The sequence below is a fragment of the Lactuca virosa genome, chromosome 1 (genome assembly GCF_052849685.1).
Source record: "Lactuca virosa cultivar CGN04683 chromosome 1, Lactuca_virosa_CGN04683_v6, whole genome shotgun sequence".
NCBI lineage: Eukaryota > Viridiplantae > Streptophyta > Magnoliopsida > Asterales > Asteraceae > Lactuca > Lactuca virosa.
In genome coordinates, this window is record NC_136426.1 from 91,044,629 (window position 1) to 91,068,448 (window position 23,820).

General features: G+C 31.5%; 2 protein-coding genes across 2 annotated transcripts; one reads left to right on the forward strand and one right to left on the reverse strand.

The window, feature by feature from the left end:
* Positions 1-416: 416 nt before the first annotated feature.
* LOC145150938 (protein NRT1/ PTR FAMILY 2.7-like) lies at positions 417-15,137 on the forward strand. Its single transcript, XM_079075306.1, has 3 exons — positions 417-488; positions 583-1,342; positions 13,989-15,137. Exons 1-3 carry the CDS (start codon positions 425-427, stop codon positions 14,839-14,841), a joined length of 1,677 nt encoding a protein of 558 aa, XP_078931432.1. The 5' UTR covers positions 417-424; the 3' UTR covers positions 14,842-15,137.
* Positions 15,138-15,394: 257 nt separating this feature from the next.
* FACE2 (farnesylated protein-converting enzyme 2) lies at positions 15,395-17,518 on the reverse strand. The gene is made up of 8 exons (XM_079075307.1): positions 17,203-17,518; positions 16,742-16,801; positions 16,394-16,606; positions 16,203-16,314; positions 16,044-16,115; positions 15,887-15,949; positions 15,722-15,799; positions 15,395-15,629 (listed from the first exon to the last, which is right to left on the reverse strand). Exons 1-8 carry the CDS (start codon positions 17,419-17,421, stop codon positions 15,493-15,495), a joined length of 954 nt encoding a protein of 317 aa, XP_078931433.1. The 5' UTR covers positions 17,422-17,518; the 3' UTR covers positions 15,395-15,492.
* Positions 17,519-23,820: the final 6,302 nt, after the last annotated feature.

The following is a 23,820-nucleotide window of genomic DNA, read 5'->3' on the forward strand; positions in this document are numbered from 1 at the left end:
TAGCCTTCAAAAAAAAGTTATTACCATTTCAATATATCAAATGAGACAAACCTGAAAATTTATATTGTTCGATTGAAAAGTGAAATTCCAGTCTACCCCGGCAGGTAAAGCTTGTCTCCTTTCCTTAATAGCTATAATCCCCAAACGGTCAAAAGTATCCTAAGAAGAGCCAAATTATGGAAAGCCCAACCGCAATTAACTTAAGATTTAGAATCTGAAAAAAAATGAGCAAACTTATTCCAAATTCAACATCGACAAGCTTGTAATACCCCCTTAATAAGTTACTTGATGTCCATAGTTCTGATGACTTGACATTATTGACATACATATGGTATGACCCTACCTTTATGGGGTCCATTGTCCCGTTTTCTATATATACCCGAAAATAAACTTACACATTCAGTTACATACAAATTTAGCAGCCATGGATACAAAACCATCTGGTACACCTGCCAAAGGAGGCTGGATCACCTTCCCTTTTCTCATAGGTATGTATATGTTCTTCTTTTGTTTAACTTTTAGTTTTAGAATCCAAGTCTCTTTCAAATCATAACAAAAACCATTTTTTCAATCAAAATATAGCAACAATGGCTGGTTTGACACTAGCCGCGGCAGGATGGTCAACTAATATTATCGTGTACCTAATCAACGAATTTAACATCAAAAGCATCGATGCTGCTCAAATCGCAAACATAGTCAACGGTTGCACCACCTTGCTTCCAATCCTAGGAGCCATACTCGCTGACTCATTTTTTGGATCGTTTACAATAATTTCGGTTTCATCTCTTATATCTTTGGCGGGCATATTGCTGCTAACCCTAACCGCAACACTCGGCCCGTTAAAGCCTGCACCATGCGAAAATGGGTCGGACCTTTGCGTAGGCTCATCAAAAAGTCAACTTGCAATCTTGTACATGAGTGTGGCTCTTTCAAGCGTAGGGCTCGCAGGTACGCGGTTCACGTTAGCAACAATGGGAGCAGATCAATTTGATAACCCTAAGGATCAAGGGTTTTTTTTTAACTGGCACTTTTTTACCTCGTATGTCGGGACACTTGTTAGTGTCGTGGGGATTATTTATGTTGAAGACAATATAAGTTGGGGATTGGGGTACAGTATATGTGTTGCTGCTAATTTGATTGGTTTAGTGATTTTTGCGGTAGGAAGAAGTAAATATCGGCTGTTGAAACCACAAGCCAGTCCGTTTGCTCGTCTGGCTTGTGTTGTGGTAGCAGCTTTCCGGAAAAGAAATGTTTTGTTGTCGCTAAAAAGTGAGGATTATTGTCAAGAGCCATATGTTGAAGGAACAAAATTGGTTAGAACAACTCCAACAAATAGTTTGAAGTAAGTATCTACAAGTTTTTATATATTTACTTATTTTATGGTGGAATATATATATATATATATATATATATATATATATATATATATATATATATATATATATATATATATATATATATATATATATATATTAAGATTGGTGATTCTACAAATAATAAATTTTGTTATTGAGAAAACTTGATCTTAACTAAAATACAAAAGTCTCATATAACAAATTGGTATGATATTTGGTAAATTGTTACGTTATTCCAATGGAAAGATGATAGAATTTTACTATATCATTATATTGTTTCGTAAAGCTATAAGTAAATGCAATTGAGAATTTAAATTGTATATTAAATACTAGAATTAATTTGATACAGATATTTTTTACTTATACACTTTAAGAGTATTTTTCTTTTTTGTCATAACTGATGGTAATAATTTGGTGATATGAACATTTCTGAATAAGCCAACTTAATTTTGTAACTTGTAATGAGTAAACAATAAATAATTAATTATCTAAAGGTTATTTATTTCTATTTAATTGGTAATATCAATAAAAAAAGCTATTTTTAATTCTTAAACCTTTTTAAAAGTTTCTTTTTTCTAATAATTAAACATCATTTTCATCCGGTTGAGATAGTTTATCAAACATTTAAAAAAAACGATAAAAATAATACAATAGTCGTTATATCCTTTTAACATTTGACATAGTACCATTTTAATCGACTTTCTTTTCATATAAAAATAATATAATAGTCGTTATATTCTTGGTTTTTGGTTTAACCAATATTTTAATATCTCAGAAAGTAACTTGAAACAAACCAAATAATGTTCGATTTCGATTACAATTACGAATGTAATCAAATAAAAGTTTACTTAAACTACATATCAAATTTTTTCTTTATTATAATTTATTTGTAACATCCCAAAACCATGATAAATTTTTTGATTTTTATAAAAACATTTCTACAAGAATCCATAGATAACAACCATAGTTTTCAAATCATATCCAAGAAAACTCAGAGTATCAAGTCAATCTCTCAAAACATAAAATCATAGGAGGATGTGTATGATCACGTTTTCGCTTTGCCCCGATCATCAGAAGTACCTGAAACATTGAAATCAACAACTGTAAGCAAAAGTTTAGTAAGTTCCTCCAAAATACCCACACAACAATACATAAACAATGCATGCACACCGGGACTACAGTATAAAATTGGATTGCCCCTGGGCCCACAGTCTCCCTACTGGATTGCCCTTGGGTTTGTTGGCCTACAACACAAAGTCGTACCGCATCAACCCAACCGCACTATGTCGACATATGCAAACAGGAAATAAATGACCAACAAGTACAGGAAATCATACAAATTTATCAATCTAACAGACCACTATAACATAGCAACATCCTATACACAATGATACATAACATGATCTAATGGGTTGACATTGGTGCCTTCGACCCACGAGTATGGTGAGAAACTCACCTCGTAGTCTAGAAGGTAATAGTAATGATCACCAATCCGCTAACCAACTCTACAGGTCGCCTATACGGCAAACAAGGACAATTCCTCAAGTTACACCCAAACCCCAAGTCTGACCTAAAGTCAAACTTCGTCAAAAAGTCAACGATCCAGTCAAAGTCAGCCCTCAAAAAGTCATTTAGCCGATCGCCACGTCGTGACCACCCTTTGGTCACGTCGTGGTATAATAGAGACTGGATAGTAGCGGATGAGCCTTCGTCACGACGTGACAACCAAAATGTCACGTCATGAGAAACGCTATGGGCAGCTTAATGCATTAAGCTTTTAATCCTTTTTCCACCCATCCATACTTTCCCGAAGGCTTTCATACTCCTAAAAGATCATAAAAATCAGTGCTTTATAGACATGCATGACCAATGCATGTCTTGAACTTAAACTAGGTAAAAAAATGGTGACAAATAGGGTCAAGATCCCATGCAAGAGTTCAAATCTCTATCAAACTTCAGATCCATCACTTCTAACCACAAATACATAAAAAATCTATATCTAAGCGCTTAGGATCATACATGGAACTTTGAATACTCACAAAGGTCCAGAGTGTGAGAAAGGATGATGGTAAGGCGTGCCAAGCTGGAATGATGCACAAAACTCTTCATCATCTTCTTCTTCTTGGCTAGAAATCACCAAAAATGGAGCTCAATGTTCAACTTATGGGAGATTAGGGTTTTGGAGGTTGAAGGGAGGTGATAGAGGCTGAGGGTGAGCAAACCCTAACCCTCACTTCCCTTAAATAGAGGGAAAATCCCCAAAATTGAGGTTTTGGCTTGAAACAGGTGTCATGTCGTGACCCTCATGCGGTCACGCCGTGGCACTTAAGTGAAATGTGCGTTTCCTCAAACATGGTCACATCGTGACACACAAGTGCCCACGTCGTAACCAAGGTTTAAACCCTTAAAAATTAATTGAAAATTCTAAAGAAATATTTACCTGGAACTGGGTGTTACATTATTGATGTCGATCTTTAGTCAAAGAAGATAAATAATAAATAATTCTGTCATTAGAACACTATAGACACATCGGTAACTACTCTTTATTTATCTAAATATATAGTAACATATACAATACAAATATATCCAATTATATGAATACTTGGAGATTATTTTAATATTTGATATCAGGGATGCGTTTTTTCATTGAAAAATCGAACCGGTTGAAACTAGTTAGTAGTATTTGCTCTCGTTCTTGGTTCTTAGTTTACAACTTGTTCGGTTTTCGATTCCGGACCGATTTACAAGTCTATTTGACATTTTATTCGAGAAGCATTTCTACCCAATCATTTCGGGTGTCAACAAAAAAAATATTTTAAAATGCAGTAAATGGAAACATTCAAAAAAAATATATTATTATTATTTTCATCATTTTTATTACAAATAAATAAATAAATAAACCTATCTTTTTAACATTACATATAATATTCTAACAAAATATTATATGTATGTTTATGTATGTATATGTATGTTTATCATTCCACTAAAATATTATACTATAAGTTTTTTAGAATACTTCAGATTACACGTATAATTATTTCAAATATATATATATATATATATATATATATATATATATATATATATATTATTAATAAATTTTTTGTTGGAATATTTGCTTTTGACGTTGATTTTTTTATTTTTATAATTTTTATTGAAAAGAAATGTGACGAGAATTAATCCTTTTTTTGCTTTTTTTATTTTTTATTTTTTGATCTTGAAAATAAATGCCTAGGTTGCATCCTCATGTATAAGAAAAAATTCATGGCCTCAAATAAACCTTTATATATATATATATATATATATATATATATATATATATATATATATATATATATATATATATATATATATATATATATATATTCGTGAGAAAACAAAAACTTTTCTATTTTTTTTAATACTCCCTCGGTCCCAATACTATTGTCCACAGACAAAAAACACACATATTAAGACAAACATTAATTACAATTAACTTTATTTAATAAAATGACAGTTTTGTCCTTACTTTGCATTTAATGTTCCATTAAATGCTTAGTTGGTTAAGTAATAATGAGGAAGTATTTTGGTAAAAACGTTATTTATTTTTAGAAGTGGACTATTATTTTGGGACAAACCAAAAAGGAAACATGGACTATAATTTTGGGATAAATGGAGTAATACTTTGACACGTCTAATATATATATATATATATATATATATATATATATATATATATATATATATATATATATATATTACTTTATAGGAAATTAAGTCACTTATTAAGTACTTCATTTGCTAAAAAAACTAAAAAAAATGATTTTTTTTGTATATATGCGCAATTTCTAATATGCATGTATGCATCTCAAAAAATCTGCACATATACATAAAAAATTGTTTTTTTCCCAGCAAATTAAGTTCTTAATAACGACTTAATGACCTATAAAGTAAAAAAGATGTCTCAAAATATTTATTTTGTATTTTTTTTTTTAAATTCTCAAGTTTTCACGAATATTTATGTTTTTAACGGATCTCAACATGGGATTGTTCACTTGAGATTAAAAAAAATAGAGATCTTGAGATTCAACCTTCAGCCACATATTTCTCATTTGTCTCTCTAACGCTCCACCGTACCGGCAGCAGCAAGGTATGCCTAATCATAAATGATTATATGACAGAGACGTATAATCATATATGAGTATACATGTTTGTACGTATATGCCTAATCATAAATGATTATACATATAAAGTAAAAAAGATGTCTCAAAATATTTATTTTGTATATTTTTTTTTTAAATTCTCAAGTTTTCACGAATATTTATGTTCTTAACGGATCTCAACATGGGATTGTTCACTTGAGATTAAAAAAAATAGAGATCTTGAGATTCAACCTTCAGCCACATATTTTTCATTTGCCTCTCTAACGCTCCACCGTACCGGCAGCAGCAAGGTATGCCTAATCATAAATGATTATATGACAGAGACGTATAATCATATATGAGTATACATGTTTGTACGTATATGCCTAATCATAAATGATTATACATATATGTATGTTCACAGATTGAGTAATCATATATAATTATAACAGTTGGAGGCAGAAGAGGTACTAGTAGTAGAGGTGGCGGTGGTATAAATGACGGAGGTAGCAGTGGTGGGGTCAGCTGGTGTCAGAGATGGTGGTAGTGGTGGCGGAAGTGACGGTTGTGGTGGTGGGGATGACGGCGAAGGAGAAAGGAACAGACGACGCTATATTAAAATTTATGAATATAACATGTCTGTCGCGCCGGTAAGCTGGAGGGTTAGAGCGGCCGAATTGAAATATGTGGCTGATATTGAATCTTAATATCTCTATGTTTTTTAATGTCAACAGTACATCTCTCTCTCTCTCTCTCTCTCTCTCTCTATATATATATATATATATATATATATATATATATATATATATATTTCGGTTTATTCGGTTAACCAAATTAAATTAGCTGAAAACCAAATAATACAAACACATTCGGTTCTATTTGATTTCGGTTTTTTCTCACATCCCTATCCTAATAATAATTATTGGGCATGGCTAATTATAAGAAACAATAATTTTATTATTTATTTGGACTAATATTATAAAAGTACTAAATTTTTAACTCGTAATTGGAAAAAGCTCTAATATTTTTTATTATTATTGCTATGGCCACAACTTTCTTGCAGAATTATCACTCTAGCCCATTTAACGAGTTTCATGGTTAACTTGGTTATTTTTTTTTGCAAAATCAGTTCCAAAAGTTCAAATTTGGTCCCTGAGGTTTGCAAAAAATCACACCACATGATGTTTTAACTTTATTTTTCGATTTTTGTATACTTTATTTATTTTCGGTTTTTTTATAAATATATATACATTTTTTATTTTCGTTTTTGTATATACTTTATTTATTTTCATTTTTTAACTTTATTTTTCAACAATTTGATTTTTTTACCTTTTATAAATTAGTATAACAAGTTTTTTATAGAGACCGATTATTATTATTATTATTATTATTATTTTCTTTTAGTCTATTATCAAATTGAAAAATATTATCTTGAATTTAAACTATTGATATCACATATAAAAATATGATTTAATTTCCAAGTTATATAACACATTGAAACACTAATTCTCAATAAACAAGCTATTTTTTTTTAATTTTCATTTTTCGTAACATAAATATAATAGCACTAAAAAAAAGTAAAAAGAAAATAAGTTGGACCGAAATTACAAATATAAACATAACAAATTTATTTACTTGAATAAAAATAAAAAAAATTACAAAAACTATAAATTATATAAATTGTAATATAATCTAAAATATTAATACATTTTATATTTTTTGAAAAAGGTCAATAAAAAGTTAATAATACAAAAAAATAAAAACAAATAATTGGAAAACAAATAAAAAAAAAATAAAAAAAAAAGATGAAAAAATTAAAATATAATACAAAAAGAAATATGAAAAAAAAAACTAAAAAAAGGTTCTAATATACTTTATATATACACTATAAAATAGAAAAAAAAAGATAAAAAGGTAAAAAAAATCAAATTGATGAAAAATAAAGTTAAAAAATGAAAATAAATAAAGTATATACAAAAAAGAAAATAAAAAATGTATATATATTTATAAAAAAAACCGAAAATAAATAAAATATACAAAAAACGAAAAATAAAGTTAAAACATCATGTAGTGTAATTTTTTGCAAACCTCAAGGATCAAATTTGAACTTTTGGGACTAATTTTGAAAAAAAATTAATCAAGTTAACCATGAAACTCGTTAAATGGACTAGAGTGATAATTCTGCGAGAAAGTTGTGGTCATAGCAATAAAAAAAATATTAGGGTTTTTTTCAATTACGGGTTAAAAATTTAGGACTTTTATAATATTAGTCCTATTCATTTAGTTGTATACTATTTTATTTTGGAAAATTTTAATTATAACATTAAACTTCTTTATTTTTTACCATGAAAATTCCAGCTAGTTATGTACGGGGACATTAATATCATCGATCTTGAAAAGACACTTGATAAAATAATATAATACCCAAAGTTCTTACAAAATAAATTACAAATAAAATACCTAAATGTCTTTCAAGTGGTATCTTGTGTAGATTGTGTTTAAAAGGACTTATCAATATCAATGTATATGAATTAGTATCACCTTTATATTTTCCTCTTTTAGGCAATGATCATGAGTGAGAAATACTTGGCATTGAAGCAAAGTATAAATGAATGACTAGTGCATATGTAACACATGTATGGCGCAATTATTGCGTAATACATGAATATATGAATAGCGGACCATATTCGCATTCAAACAATCAATTTCAATCGGAATTTAAATATAAACGAAGTGTATTTTCTTTTTTCAAATTTATCCTTTGAGTTTTTTTAAGTCAATTTTAGTTAGATATTATTTTGTTCAATAAGGAAATCATGTGAATTTTTATTAAAGATAATTTAATTTAAAATGATCATATTTGAAGGCTAACATATCAATATAACCAGTTAACAACATTTTAAACGTCTATCAGAGAATAACTATCAATTTCATGAAAAAAGAACTTATGAATTGGCAAGATTATTTTTTGAAACACAAACTCATGAATTTTTAAATATATTCATGAGGTTGAAATTTTTAAAAATGGATCAAACAAATATTTCATAAAAATGTAAATAAAATAAATTGTACCAAAAAAAATTGAAGTATATATGTGGTTTTCACTTTTCAGGGTCTCCATTGCGGATTCAATTCTTATTAAAGACATTTTTTTATACATGAAAAATCAAAAACGAAAAATAGAAAAAAATAGTACTCTACTTATTTGTCTTTGTTGGATTTAGAACCCCTAGTCTAAGCCCTAAAAACCATACATCTTTGACATTGTTTTTCAAGAAATACTCATCTTATTCGATTTTGATCTTTTTTTTAAACCTCATGGAAAATACATTAACGTTGTGTTTCGAGTTTTTTATTTGAAAGAAAAAGAAGGGAAATAAGAAAAGAAAGGGAAGGGAAATGAAGATATATAATTGTATATTTATGTTCTCGAGTTAAAAAAAAACGATATAAAAGTTAGGTTAAATGGTAAAATCAAGAGTCGCCTGATGTTCAAAAACAAGTGAACAACAATGTCATTAGAGTCGTTGAAGAAAAACAGGATATAGACTAACCTTAATTAAAATTCAGGTATTAGCTTATAACAATTTATTTAAATTTAATGTTAAAAAACACTTTTAAAATTTAAAAAAAATCAGTTTATTTAAAGTTTGGTTTACTTTAGTAATCTCCACATTTAAAAAAAATAATAAACAATCTTATTTTTACAAAACTATAGAAGTTTAGTCAATCACTTCTTCTGTATATATCTGAAGATGTGGTCCGCACACTGCTAACATTTAACCTTTTAAAAAACAAAAATGTTAATATATATATATATATATATATATATATATATATATATATATATATATATATATATATATATAGGTTAAAGTTCATTTGAGACCATGCTAATTTTGTGAAACCGTGAGACCAAATCTAAAAATAATTTAAAATGCAAAATACAAGGAAAAATCCAAAAATTCTTTTTTTAATTATTATTTTCATCATTTTAATTACCTAAAAAAATAAAAAATAAAAAAAAAACCATTTTTTTGAAAAATACGTGAAATATTGTAATAGAATATTACACTGTAAATATTCTAATGTGATTTTTAGAATGTTAGAATATTCTACTAAATTTGTTAGATATGTAAAATATTCTAATATTCTACTAGAATATTCTAATATTCTACTAGAATACGTAAAAATGGTATTTTATTTTTATTTATTTTTTGGTATTTTTTTTGGAAAATATAAATAACAAAAATAATATTTGAAATTTTTTTTTTCAAATTTTTTTATTTATTTTGCATTTTAAAAATGTTTTTTTATCTACAAAATAATTGGCTAGGATTGCGTCTCACGGTCTCACAAAATTAGGCCGTCTTACACGAACCTAATTTTATATATATATATATATATATATATATATATATATATATATATATATATATATATATATATATATATATATATATATAGAGAGAGAGAGAGAGAGAGAGAGAAAACTAAAAATTAGGCCACGTGCTTGTCAAAATTATATGGTTTTGAACCAAACAAGTTGGACTAATGTCATAAAACCCTTACGTTTAAAAGTTTTTGTCGGTTTTGCCCAAAGTTAGATTTTATGTCCGTTTTTATCCTCATATTTTACAAAAAATGTTCGGTTTTTTTACCAGTAATTACAGGTTTTCCAATTTATCATAATAATAACTTCGCAAAAAAACCCTTAAGTTGACAGTTTTTTACGCTTTTACCATTAATATTATAATTATTTTTACGCTTTTACTCTAAGTATTTTTTTTTTCACATTATACATATTCATGCAGCAAATCGTATTTATATAAAAAAAATGTATTTGTACTTCTAATATATATATATATATATATATATATATATATATATATATATATATATATATATATATATATATATAAACACATTATGATTGGACATGTTTTTTTGCATATAAACATGTTTTTGGTTGATAAATAAAAATATGTATTTATATTTTATAGTTCTAAAAACATATATTTTTTTTCTTTTACATTTTAAACGGTATAACCAAGCAAAAAACTCATATATATATATATATATATATATATATATATATATATATATATATATATATAAGAAATAACATTTAAAAAGAACATAAATACAATATTTAATTAAACATTTTTTCGTATATAAATACGATTTTTCTACATGAATACGTATAATATGAAGAAAAAATATTTATGGTAAAAGCATAAAAAACGTAATAAGCTTAAGGATAAAAAAAAAGAAATTTTAAAGTTTTTTTTTATGAATTTAATATAATGGTGACCTGAAATTACCGATAAAAGGGTAAAACCGAATATTATTTTGGAAAATGTGAGGACAAAAATGAACATAAAATCCAACTTTTGGCAAAACCGACTAAACCTTAAAATTCACGGGTTTTTAAGGCATTAGCCCAAAAAAGTTTGAAGGTGCATCAGTGGTCCAATTTTAGATACCTTATATGGTTTTGGTCCCTATGATTGAAATTTTCGTGTGATTTTGGTCCACATCCAGTCTGAATTGATGAATATGCCTCTAAAATTGCTTTTTTAATTTCTTTTTATCTATTTTCTTAAGATTTCTTTTTTTAATTAAATAAACTAAAACAAAATCTCAAGCAGCCCCACATAAGTCATCATGCCTAATACCCACCCATCCCCCTCCCCCTCCCTCTCTCCCTCGATCTTCCTTCTTCTTTACTCTCAACATAACATCCACCACAAGCCTTGCCTCCGATGATGACAACAACCCCACCTCCCACCGCCTACACTGTAAATTTCTCATCGATGGGTTATTCCCCACCGTCGCCATAATATGAGTCAATCAGAGCTAGGGTTTGCACAAAACAATTTAGGGTTTTTGATGATTAATTGTGGTGAAGTTTAGAGGAATCTGACAAATATGGTGGTTCGAATCATACACAAGAAGGAGTGAGCGGCAACGAATGTGTGGGGAAGTTTCATCAGGTCTAAGGAAGGAGAAATAGGGTGAGGGTGGGATTGAATGTTTGTGGTGGGCTATGGTGGCATTCGATGGTGATCGTGGCAGTGGCTTTAATCATCGCCCACCCTAACAATCTCCGACAAGAATTGTGGTGCTCCTCCGGCTACAACGAGAAACATAACTTCCCTGCTTGTTCATCATCGACCACCCTAACAAACTCTGATGTAAGAGGCTTTAGACCCAAATGCAAACTAAATCGATGTGATTGATCTCCCACTGACACTTCTTCCGTACCAACACCACCCCACTCATGCTTGTTCATCATCTTCTTCACCTCTCTACTCTCTGAAACGTGAATCAAATAAAAGCGATGTAGGTTTTCGTTTAGGATTCTTTTGGGTTTCAGGTTTTAATTTCAGCTTTGTACACTTGTGAATTTTTGTTTCGAGGGTTTTGATTTCATCCTTGATTTCTGATTATTATTGATGTAATTGTTTTGGGCATGATATGAGGGTTTAATTTGTGGGTTTGAGCACTCCTCGCATCAATTATTGGCACTTGTTATAGGCATGATATGCGGGTTTAATTTGTGGGGTTGAGCACCCCTTGCATCTATCTGGGCACTGAGTGTGATTTTTGGGAATTGAATATGATTTTTGGGCACTTGGTTTAGATCTGGTCAAGAAGGGGAGCTAGTGTTGGTGGTTTCCGATGAGAGAGGTGAAAGATAGAAGAGTGGGGTGGGTTGGGCTATTTTTTTTAGGGAAATTGTCAGAAAAGTCCCAATATTTTCAGGAAAGTTACACTTTAGTCCCAAGATTATTTTTTTGAACATTAAAGTCCCAATTTTTTGTAAAAACACGATAATATGTCTTTTCCTGTTAAAATAAAAAAAGGACTTTTTGTAAACTTGAGCCAAAATGAAATAATCGGGACTTTAATGTTCAAAAAAAAATCTTGGGACTAAAGTGTAACTTTCCTAAAAATATTAGGACTTTTCTGACAATTTCCCTTTTTTTTAATTTCTAAATAATTGAGGATTACAATAATTAAAAAATAGAAAAAATAAAATATAAGGGCATAATAGTCTTTTCCAGCTGATAGGGTTCAAAAACACTAAAAAGATCCAAAATTGGACCATTGAGGCACCTCCGGAACTTTTTGGACCAAAACCACATAATTTTGATAAACATAGGGACCATTTTTGCAATTATATATATATATATATATATATATATATATATATATATATATATATATATATATATATATATATATATTGGACTATGTTATTTTGTTTCTTATATTTATTGTGTGCTAGAATTCACCAATAAGAATTTAGTAATTAAATAAATATAAATATTAAATGATTTCCATAATTATATGTATATTAAATGATATCCATAATTATAATTCTAATTTTATGGAAGCTAATTAAATCTGTCATTAATGTCAGCAATAACATTCTTTCAGAATGAATTCGCATCTAGGTTTTTATATACGAGTTCGTATTTTGTTTTAGGAGTCACTCACTTAAAATACAATAAAGTTGCATGGAATATGAATAACGAAATTGTATTTTACTAGAATACACTCTCATTCTTCTAGATATGAATTAATTCTGAAAGAATATTATTGTTGACATTAATGACGAATTTAATTAGTTTCCATAAAAATGAGTTATAAGTATGGATAGCATTTAATATACATATAATTAATACTAAATTTCTATTGGTGCATTCTAGCACACAATAGATGTGAGAAACATTTGAACCTATATATATATATATATATATATATATATATATATATATATATATATATATATATATATATATGAAACCTAAAGTAAATAATTTGTTTCCAACATCTAAAATAAAGAAAATGATAATATACAACTAATAAAAAGTATGTTTAATTAACAGAGATACTAAATGACAAGTGTTAAAATTTAAAATTTTTTGTGAGAATAGAAAGATTTTATTTGAAAATTTACAATTAACATCGATTATTTAATTTAATGTGGGAAGTTGTTTAAAATTTGGATTTGTATTGAAAAACATTAGTTTATATTATTTTCTTTAATGTGTTTTTAAACAATGACGGTGTCAAATTATGCATAAAGGTAGCTAATATGAAAAATATGACATTTTTTTTGATCGGCAGGAGAGAAAATGTGATATTTGTTTGAGAGAAAAAACTCTTTGCTTTTGTTAACACCTTCCATCTAATAAGCAAAAGAAAAATGGCATTCATATACCTACACCATCCATATTTGATACACTTAGAAGGGATAAGTGAATATTTATGCAATCATGTTTCATAATTTTTTTGAATTTATTCTAACACAAAGGTTTTTGGTAGAAAAGTATACAAACATGTTCCAAATCATTTACTAAAATGTCACACAGATTATGTTAACATTTAAACAAGCATTCAATGTTGTATAAAGTAAGTGTTGGTAAATTTATGATTAATGATTATGTTTTTTTTTTTTTATATATCAAGTGACTGTAACTAATGATTAAAAGTGATACAGGTTCCTAAACCATGCAGCTCTAATAACAACCCAAGGGGACACCACTTCGGACAACAGCTCGATTAAAAAACCATGGGAACTCTGCACAATACAACAAGTCGAAGACCTCAAAACCCTAATCAGAATCTCCCCACTTTGGTCAACTGGTGTTATGATGTCCACCCCTTTAGCCATCCAAATGAGCCTAATAGTCCTCCAAACTTTAGCCATGGATCGTCACCTCGGACCCACACCCACCACCTTCCAAATCTCAGCAGGAACCATGATTGTCTTCGCTATCCTTTCAACTTCCATCTTTATCGCCCTCATCGACCGTTTCCTTCTTCCCACATACCAAAAACTTACAAACACCTCCCTCACACCCCTACAACGAATAGGGGTGGGCCATGTTCTGAATGCGTCAGGCATGGCCATTTCAGCACTGGTCGAGTCAAAACGACTTGCTATGGCTCGATCACATGACCTAAAAGGGAATTCAGTCGTGCCAATGTCAGTGTTTTGGATGGTTCCACAACTTGTGGTTATTGGTGCTGGTGAAGCGTTTCATTTACCGGGTCATGTGTCGTTGTATTACCAAGAGTTTCCTAAGTCGATGAAGAGCACAGCTGCTGCAATAGTGGCCTTGTTTATTGGAGTAGCGTTTTATTTGGGGACTGCGTTGGTTGATCTTGTGAGGAAGACGACGGGGTGGTTGCCTGATGGGATTAATGATGGGAGGATGGATAACTTGTATTGGGTGTTGACTGGTATTGGGTTGACCAACTTTGGATATTACTTGGTGTGTTCGCGGATGTATGAGTACCAAAATGTTGAAAAGATGGAACTTGATGATAGTTCTAATGCTCCTTGCTAAGTGATGTATATGCATACATGCTATGAGTAATTGAATCAAGAATCAAGTAGATGACCATTGATGGAGGAAACAGGTGGATCGATGATCATATTGTCAACACTTATCAAATCTATAAATTATGCCTACAAATATATAGAAGCTAAATGGAATAGAGGATCTTGTATTATAGAATATAAATGCTCCTTAGAATAAGTTTGCATAAGTGTAGTGTTTACAGGATTTGCTATGCTTTATATGTTATGTAGTTCATTGTTTAAAGAATTTATAATGAAATTTGTTAAAAAATTTGCTATGAAGTTTATAATAAAAAATTGCTACAAAATTTATAGTGAAACATTGATACAGACTAGTTATTTCATAACGAATTTGCTACAGATTTTAGCTATGGAAATTTTTTCCCTCTCTATGTTATTTATAGAATAGTGTGTTATAACTAATTTGCTACCAAGTAGATATCAATTGTGTTATGAACTGATTTACTCCAACAACTTAATAGATCTTTCTTTAAAGGAATTCTCAAACTACGTTTCTTTTCTGTTCCAATTCCAAGATCAACCAAACAATATTAAGATCTAATAAAAATAAAAATAAAAAGTCAATTTTCACAGTTGTTGAGTTTACATTTGGTATTAATAAGCAACTGCATACTCTCTAGCTCCTCCAATCACAGTATCTATGCCAGCATTTACAATTGTCAATTCTATCATTGTACAGCTCAGGGGAAGTGAGTGGAAACAAAAGATATACAAATCCAACTACCCCTGCCACAAATCCCACACTCACCATTCCTGAAATTTTCAGATTTGAAAAATTATGACTAATTAATTGAACCATAATAATATAAATAGATAAATGAAATTATAAAAATGTGTTTTGTTACTTGTCCTTGGAGAAAAAAATGCAGGAAGGCCCATGAAATTGCAAAACATGTGTGACACAAGTGGTGCTGCTATATGTCCTGCAATTAACAACAAATATTATTTACATAAATCACTAGCAATTAATAAAACATATAACATATTATTGATATTTAATCATCACTCACCAGTTCGGACAAAAAGAAATGATGCATATGACCCAAAGATCACAGTGTACCCAAGTTGAAAACCTAAAAAAATAGGAAAGAGATATTTGGTGAATATAATAAAAAAAATCCTTCAATAAAAAAAATGTTAAAGGGCATGTGAAAAAGAAGCAAATACCTACAACCATGCAAGCTTTCAGAAAACTGGAATCTTGATGCATGTAGAACTCCAGTAAATGATTTAAGTGAGCTGCAAAATATATGGTGTAAGAAAAGCTCTTTGACATGAATATGTGGAATAAAATATGGTGAAAATAAAAAAAACTGTTGGACTCACCTAGGCTGAAGAAAACTGGAGAAAGAAGTATTACTGTATATGGTTTAAATCCTCCACATAGAAGCAAAGGTATCATACAAGCTCTAAAAACCAGCTCTTCTGTAAGTGGAGCCTGTAAATTTGATAAATTCTCACTTTATAAACTCAATATTTAAATAGAACTTTGAAAACAAGAGACATTAGAAACTGACCACGATATAGAGTCTCCATGATGAAATATTGCATACATGTGAATGTATCCAGTTGATGAAGTGTTGAAGAGCAGTCTTTATGCCATGAAATGATAGATCTATTTGTTGACCACTTTGCTTGGTCAACGAGGTCCAGAGTGAGAAGAACTTGAGGAGAAATGATCCGGTGTACATGAGAGAAGTGAGGAAAAGAGGAAGGAGTACAGCTTCCCACTGTTTCATACATAAAAGTCCATTTCAGCAATTTACAATCTGCAAATCATGAAAGATACATAAATTGATAAAAACAAGTGTTTATGACTTTATTCATGTTTGATGCACCTGTGTACAAACATAAGGACTACTTACAGTGTGGTGTAGATGGATACCATAAGCACTAAACAAGTATGGTGTTTCCCAGCTCTTTATCTGGAACAATTAGGGAGAAATTTGGTAACATCAGTAAGTTGAAAAGGAAATACATGATTGAGAACATAATGTTTTTCAGGATAGTTTATAACTCAATCATGGGATTGTAGGATATGAATTTGGTTAGCCCTGAAGTTAGATATAAGTGAATCATTTCAATTTTCTTGGGATCACTTCTCTATGTACAGTTGTTTAAACCCTAAAACTGGTTGGAGAAAAATAAACTACTAAAAGAATGAAGTAGGGCCTAAAATGGGACTGTAACATCGATAAATTGATAGCTTTTGAGCTGAAGGAAAGCAATTACTAGTTCGAAAAGTCCATTGCTCTAATACACATCGCTGATTTTGTCAACTATCGAAATTTGCACTAGAAAGGGGATAATGGAAGTTTCAACTTACAGGAAGGATACAAGCGCAGACAAGAAGCGAAACGACGGTAGAAATACCAGCGCAAACGAACCGTCGAGTCATGTAGCTCTTGAAGGATGTGGGAGGCGGGAGACGGAGGATCAATGTGGGAGAGTAAAGAATGGCAACGTAGAAAATAGTCATAGCGGTACATGCCACGACTGCTACTGATACCGAAACGCCATCACCGGCGCCGCCGTCTACCTCCATGTCTGATGGAATTGAAGACTGAATGTGTTTCTCCAGATCGGGGGTTCAATTTCTTCGTCGAACTGTTGACCTACAGAAGACTAGCCCATATCCTTAGGTATGATTCGTCTTCTTTTTTACTTGGGTGAAAAAAGTGTAAAACTTTTTTTTTTTTTTATAAATATAAAAGAGAAAATCATCAAAATAACGATCTTTCCTAAAGTAATTAATATTTTTATAACAAAAATAACCACTAGTCTGTCTAAAATACGTGTATTTGATCCACTTTCTTGGTATTTACGAAAATGATCCATGAGTCCAAAGACAATAGTGTATTATACATTATGCCTAAGACATTGTGCAATTGTTATTCTCATTTTAAATGTTTTTATTTATTTATAAAGAGGATTTTTTAAATGTCTTAAGGTTGTTTATTAGCTTAAGGAAAATGCAAGTTCTTTGGACTCTAAGATGTTGAATTTCGATATTACCAATTTGGCTTACCAAGCCTAAAATACGTATTTTAACATGTATAATTCAAGTCAAACTATATAATGAACATGCTAGTTGAAGTTATAGATCTTTATAAGGCCATGATGATTGTCGTGGTTTTACTTTAAATTATGTTATGATGTTTAAGTTGTTGCACCTTCGTATATCTTTGAAAGTTTTACATAAACCTTGGTTTTTAGGACGTCATGACCTATTTTTTCACAAATTATGCTTTTGTTTGAAATAATGCTTTTAAATGGTCAAAACGTTTGAATCATATGACAGGTGTTTCAAATTAGTGACAACGAGTATGCTTTAAATGAACTAGGTGCTTACACCTAGTTCCCAAATTTTAGCAAAGAAAAGAAAAAAGAGGAAAAAAAATAAGGAGAAAAAATAAAATTATATTTTGTGTTCCTGAGTTATAAAAAACTGAAAGAAAAATTTTAAAAAAAATGTTTTTTTTTTCCTTTCCAAATTGAAAGGAAACTCAGGAGGGTAAGTAATTATGAGCATGTTTGGTAAAAGTAGCTGTTAGCTGGAAGCGGGTAGCGGTTAGCTAGTAGCAGGTAGCTGGTAGCGTGTAGCGGGTAGCGGGTAGCTGGTAGCGGGAAGTTGTTGCTTTTATTTGTTATATGAGTGTTTGGCAAAAGTAGCTGATAGCTTTTGAAATATATAAAATTACATAAAAGAGCAACCGATTAAAAACAAATAAATATATAAATATATTTTTAAGGGTAATTATGGAAATTGATTTCAAAAGCTCAGTAGCGTTTTTTGTTAAACGCTACATGAAGTAACTTTTAGATTTGGAGCGTTTTGTTTAAACTAAAAGCTAAACACTCGTACTGCCAAACGAAACTTTTTGTTTAAATTAGAGCGTTTTGTCAAAAGCTAAAAGCTAGAAGCTCCCAAACGCTTCCAAAAGCTCCGTGCCAAACACGCCCTATATCATTTCCTTTTTTTTCATTTCTTTCCTTTAATGAATTCAGATACACTAATTTATTTTACTTTATTCTCACTTATATCCATTTCTCTTATTTTCCCTCGTTAAGTTGAACTCGAGAAGAATGTGTTAGTCTTAAACCATAGTGAGTAAAGACGGGTAGAAAGGCGATGATGTGGCCCTATTATGTGCCTAGGATACAATGTAGGATTCTCCCTTCTTTTAGTTTTCAATGTTTTACTATTATTTAAGAGCTAACACATGGATTTCTTCAAAATGGTGAACACTCTCAATAACCGTGCACCACATGTGGAAAAGCTTGTTGGAAGGACAATGAGGATACCCAATCGAAACTAACTCTTCTCAATAACTTCTTATCAATGTTGGAAGAAACAAAGAAAAAAGAGAAAATGATAGGGAAATTGTCATAAAAGCCCTTAAGTTTTCCAAAAAGTGACGGTTTTACCCTTGGATGAGTTTTGGGGGCATTAAAGCCGGATACTTTCATTAAACCTATCAAATATCTCATTTAACAAGTTGGACCCTTTGTAGCCGGTTACCATGTGCTGATTTGGCACTTAATTGACATGTCAAAACGGACGTTACTCCGTTACGTCCGTTTACCCACCAACTAATCTCACCCTTTTGCACATATACGTACACTTTCTCAGAATCCTTCAGAAAGTCGATATCATTCATCTCAAAATTAGGGCTTATGGTTTTTGAAGAAGATTAGGTTATTAGAGAGTCGATTTCACAGGGTATGTGTAATTTCTTTGAAGATTGTGTTATTACAGTTCTTTGTTCTTCAAAGGTTAAGGAATAACGACAACATGTGTTTGTGTTTTTTTCAGGTTGTTATGATGGATTGGGATTCAGAACACGAAGGTAACACAGACTCATTTTTTGGTTTACGCGAGCCTTTCTCTGGTCTTAATGAGATGGATTTTGAGCTTCATGGCATCTACATGGATCATGAACCAGACGAAGAGTTCATTACTCCACTGGACAAGTGTAAGGATGCATTTCTTAATGTGTTACTAAGTGATGAAAATATTAGAAACTCTAGTTTGACTAATGATGTAAGAGCACAAGTGTATCATCGTGGTGACTTGCAAAGTGATGAAGATGAAGAAGAGCAAGAACAGGTGATAAACAAGTACAGATTACATGATCCAAAAACAAGATGGGACAAAATGGAACCAAAACTTGGTGACATTTTTGAGAATGTTACACAACTGAAGTTTTGTATCCAAAACTACGCAGTCCACAATGGGTATCAACTCTACTTTGAGAAGTGTGACAGTACAAGAATAGTTGTAAGATGTAGGAAAAGAAATGAGGATAATTGTTGCCCTTTTAGACTATATGCCTCATGGATGTTCAATGAAAGATCTATTCAAATCAAGACTTTAGAAGCTACTCATGTTTGTGGTAGGAAGTTCAAACTTGGCTGTATGGTTACTCCTGAATAGATAGGTAGACACTACATAACTGAAATTGCAAATAAACCTAAGGTGAAGCTTAAAGAGATGATTACTGACATCAGACAAAGGTTTAGGTGTGTTGTGTCTATAGGCCAATGTCGTAGGGCAAAGAAATGGGCCAAAGAGCTAATTGAAGGTAAATTGACCGAACATTATGCCAGAATATGGGATTATGCACAAGAGTTGTTAAGATCCAATCCAGGTTCTACATGTAAGGTGTGTGTTACTGTCAATCCAGATGGGATAAACTATTTTCATAGGTTTTATATTGGTTTCAAAGCTATATGTGAAGGCTGGAAAAGAGGGTGTAGAAGAGTTATTGGTTTGGATGGGTGCTTTCTGAAGGGAGCAGTAAAGGGTGAGTTGTTGACAGCCATAGGTAGAGATGCCAATAATCAGGTCTACCCAATTGCTTGGGTTGTTGTGGATGTTGAGAATAAGGCTAACTGGACATGGTTCCTTGAGCTTCTAAGGGATGATTTAGATCTTGATAGTGGAAGAGGTTTGGTAGTGATATCAGATCAACACAAGGTAAAATTTAACATACTTGTCCTCTACTTAATTGCATAATTATCTTATTACATATTTGTCCTCTATTAAACTAATTAAATGGTTGTCTGGTAGGGTCTGCTTGAATCTGTGAAAGATATACTGCCTCATGTTGAACACAGGAATTGTGCTAGGCACATTTATGCCAACTTTAGAAAGGCTTTCATAGGTGTGGAGTATAAGAAGTTGTTTTGGGCTGCCTCTATGAGTTGCACAGAAGGTGACTTCAAGAGGCATATGGAAAGCATCAAGAAATTGAGCCCTTCTGCATATGAATACTTGATGTCAAAGCAACCAGAAACATGGTGTAGAGCCTATTTTGGAACAGGCTATGCATGTGAAGCAGTTGAGAATGGGATCTCAGAGTGCTTCAACTCAATAATATTGGATGCTAGGAAAAAACCTTTGATCACTATGCTTGAAGAGATACGGATTTATATCATGGACAGGTTTGCTTACATGAATGTGAAAAGTGAAAAGTGGAATTCAAATGTTTGTCCAAAAATTTTGAAAAAAATGAATAGATTTGGGAAAAGTTTGAGGTACTATTTTATGCTTTCTAAAACTTATCTTAATCATTAATTATTGTTACTAACTAGATACTTGATTGTAGGTTCTGGGGAATAATTCATAGTCAAGGGCATGTGTTTGAGGCCAGAAGAGGGTGTGACAGTTATAGGGTGGACTTAGATGATATGACATGTTCATGTAGGCTGTGGGATTTGGCTGGCATCCCTTGTGTGCATGCAAATGCAGCAATTAATTTTATCCATCAAACACCAGATGCATACATCAATGCATACTTCTCTAAAGAGAAATTTAGGCAATGTTACTCAACAAACATTGAACCTGTTAATGGCAGCAATCTTTGGGCCCAAACTGAATACATTAAGCCATTGCCTCCAATGTCTAGGAGGATGCCTGGTAGGCCTGCTACCAAAAGAAAGAGGCATGCCAGTGAGAAGGAGAGCAAGTTTTCAACAACAAAAGTGAAGGTTGCAAGAACTACCAGATGTGGTAATTGTTTGGAATATGGTCATAACAAGAGGGCATGTAAGAATGAGAGAAAACAATATGTACCTCCCCCACCAAAGAAGACAGGAAGGCCAAGAAAACATCTCATCCCCCATGTGTCTACAAGCCCTGGTCAACCAAATGTCCCAAGTCAACCTTCATGCTCTAACACAGTGAGGAGGAGTCCAAGAAAACATAACACATTGAGGATGAGTCCCAGAAAACATCAGCAACAGACAGGTTCTAAAAGATTTAGGAGAAATAGTATTGATGTACCAAGGAAGAAGTTGTGCACAAGGAGAGGTGGTGGGAGGATTGGTTCTGCAACTATAGGTACTCAAGAGAGTGTGGTTCAACAAGTTCCAGTTGTTGATGAGGGTGATAATGTGGGTCAAAGTGTGGTTCAACAAGTTCCAGTTGTGCAGGAAGTTCCAGTAATTCATATTCAAGATGGTCATATGATGCAAGAAGGAGAAAGTAGTCAAGCAAGTGTGATGGAAGGTAGTGACACTTTTGGGCAAGTAGGGTCCAGTATTGGTAGGAAGCTTAAATCAATAAATGATGAAATTGAAGATAATCAGTTTATTGAGTTTACTGAGGGAAAAGAGGATGATATTCACCCAAAGAAGATACATTTAGGACCTGAAGAAATTGCTAGTATGCTAGAAGCTGGTTATAGCATGGCAGAAATAGAAGCTATGCCAGGGGTACAAGTGGAATTGGATGATTCCCCACCAGTTGAACTGGTAAGACCTATTATCTTTTATTAATTAACAATTTTTCTGGTGATTCTTGTGACCTAATTATATCTTTTTACACTAGGATGTAAATGATTTCATTGACGGTCATCATTCTGATGATGATGTTGGTCTGGATGGTGGAGCTGAAGGTGCTGGAGATGAAGTTGCTGGTGATGGTGGTCTGGATGATGATGTTGGTCTGGATGTTGGACCTGATCATGGTGCTGGATATGAAGGTGCTGGTGATGGTGATGAAGAAGGTCCTGGTGGTGGAGATGTTGATGATGGTGATGGGCCTGAAGGTGATGGTGATGAAGAAGGTCATGGTGGTGGAGATGTTGATGATGGTGAGGAAAACCAGGGTGATGATGAGGTCAGTGCATAATACCCTTACTACAATCCTGCTAAAGAAAAGGGAAAATGATTTTTACCTTATAATTAGGGCACCCCCAAAATTTCTTGCCTGGATTTTCTGGTGTGCGTGAAACAAACATTGGGCATAAATCTTCACACCAACACTTCACTTCGATCTTCTTCTTGAATCGTGAATGTGAATTCGAGCTTGATTTTGCAGAAGATGTTGGCATTTTGCGTGCGAGAATATTTTGCGTGGGATATTGTGGTGCGAGAGGATGCAAGAAACAGGGGGGTGGGGAAGGGTTATGTGGGGAGAGGGTTGGGGCCCACGTTGTTTGACATGTCAATTAAGTGTCAAATCAGCACATGGTAACCGGCTACAAAGGGTCCAACTTGTTAAATGAGATATTTGATAGGTTTAATGAAAGTATCCGGCTTTAATGCCCCCAAAACTCATCCAAGGGTAAAACCGTCACTTTTTGGAAAACTTAAGGGCTTTTATGACAATTTCCCAAAATGATACTCCTTTCCAAAAATGTTGAAAAGGCGAAAACATAAAGATGCAGCCAGAAATTTGGATAGGAGGTTGCAAACATAGTCGGAATTCAAAATAGTATTTACAAAAAGTTGTTTAATATTTAAATCCATGCATCCTAAAAACATAATATAAAATAAACATTAAAATTGAGTTTGTGGAGTTCATTTGTTGAAATCAATATATGATTTTCTTAATGAAATTGCCAAAAAAATCATTCAAATATACAAGTTAAATTACTTTCATTTGTTTTATATTTTCATTTATAGGTTTTATTTATATTATACATAAATACATGAT

Bases quoted from the DNA above. Each gene is read 5' to 3' on its own strand.
- LOC145150938 (XM_079075306.1), top strand. From the start codon at position 425: ATGGATACAAAACCATCTGGTACACCTGCCAAAGGAGGCTGGATCACC. The intron at 489-582 runs GTATGTATATGT...ATCAAAATATAG, and splicing joins CACCTTCCCTTTTCTCATAG to CAACAATGGCTGGTTTGACA. The intron at 1,343-13,988 runs GTAAGTATCTAC...AAAGTGATACAG, and splicing joins ACTCCAACAAATAGTTTGAA to GTTCCTAAACCATGCAGCTC.
- FACE2 (XM_079075307.1), bottom strand. From the start codon at position 17,421: ATGGAGGTAGACGGCGGCGCCGGTGATGGCGTTTCGGTATCAGTAGCA. The intron at 16,607-16,741 runs GTAAGTAGTCCT...TGTATGAAACAG, and splicing joins GTATCCATCTACACCACACT to TGGGAAGCTGTACTCCTTCC. The intron at 16,116-16,202 runs GTGAGTCCAACA...TATATTTTGCAG, and splicing joins TCCAGTTTTCTTCAGCCTAG to CTCACTTAAATCATTTACTG.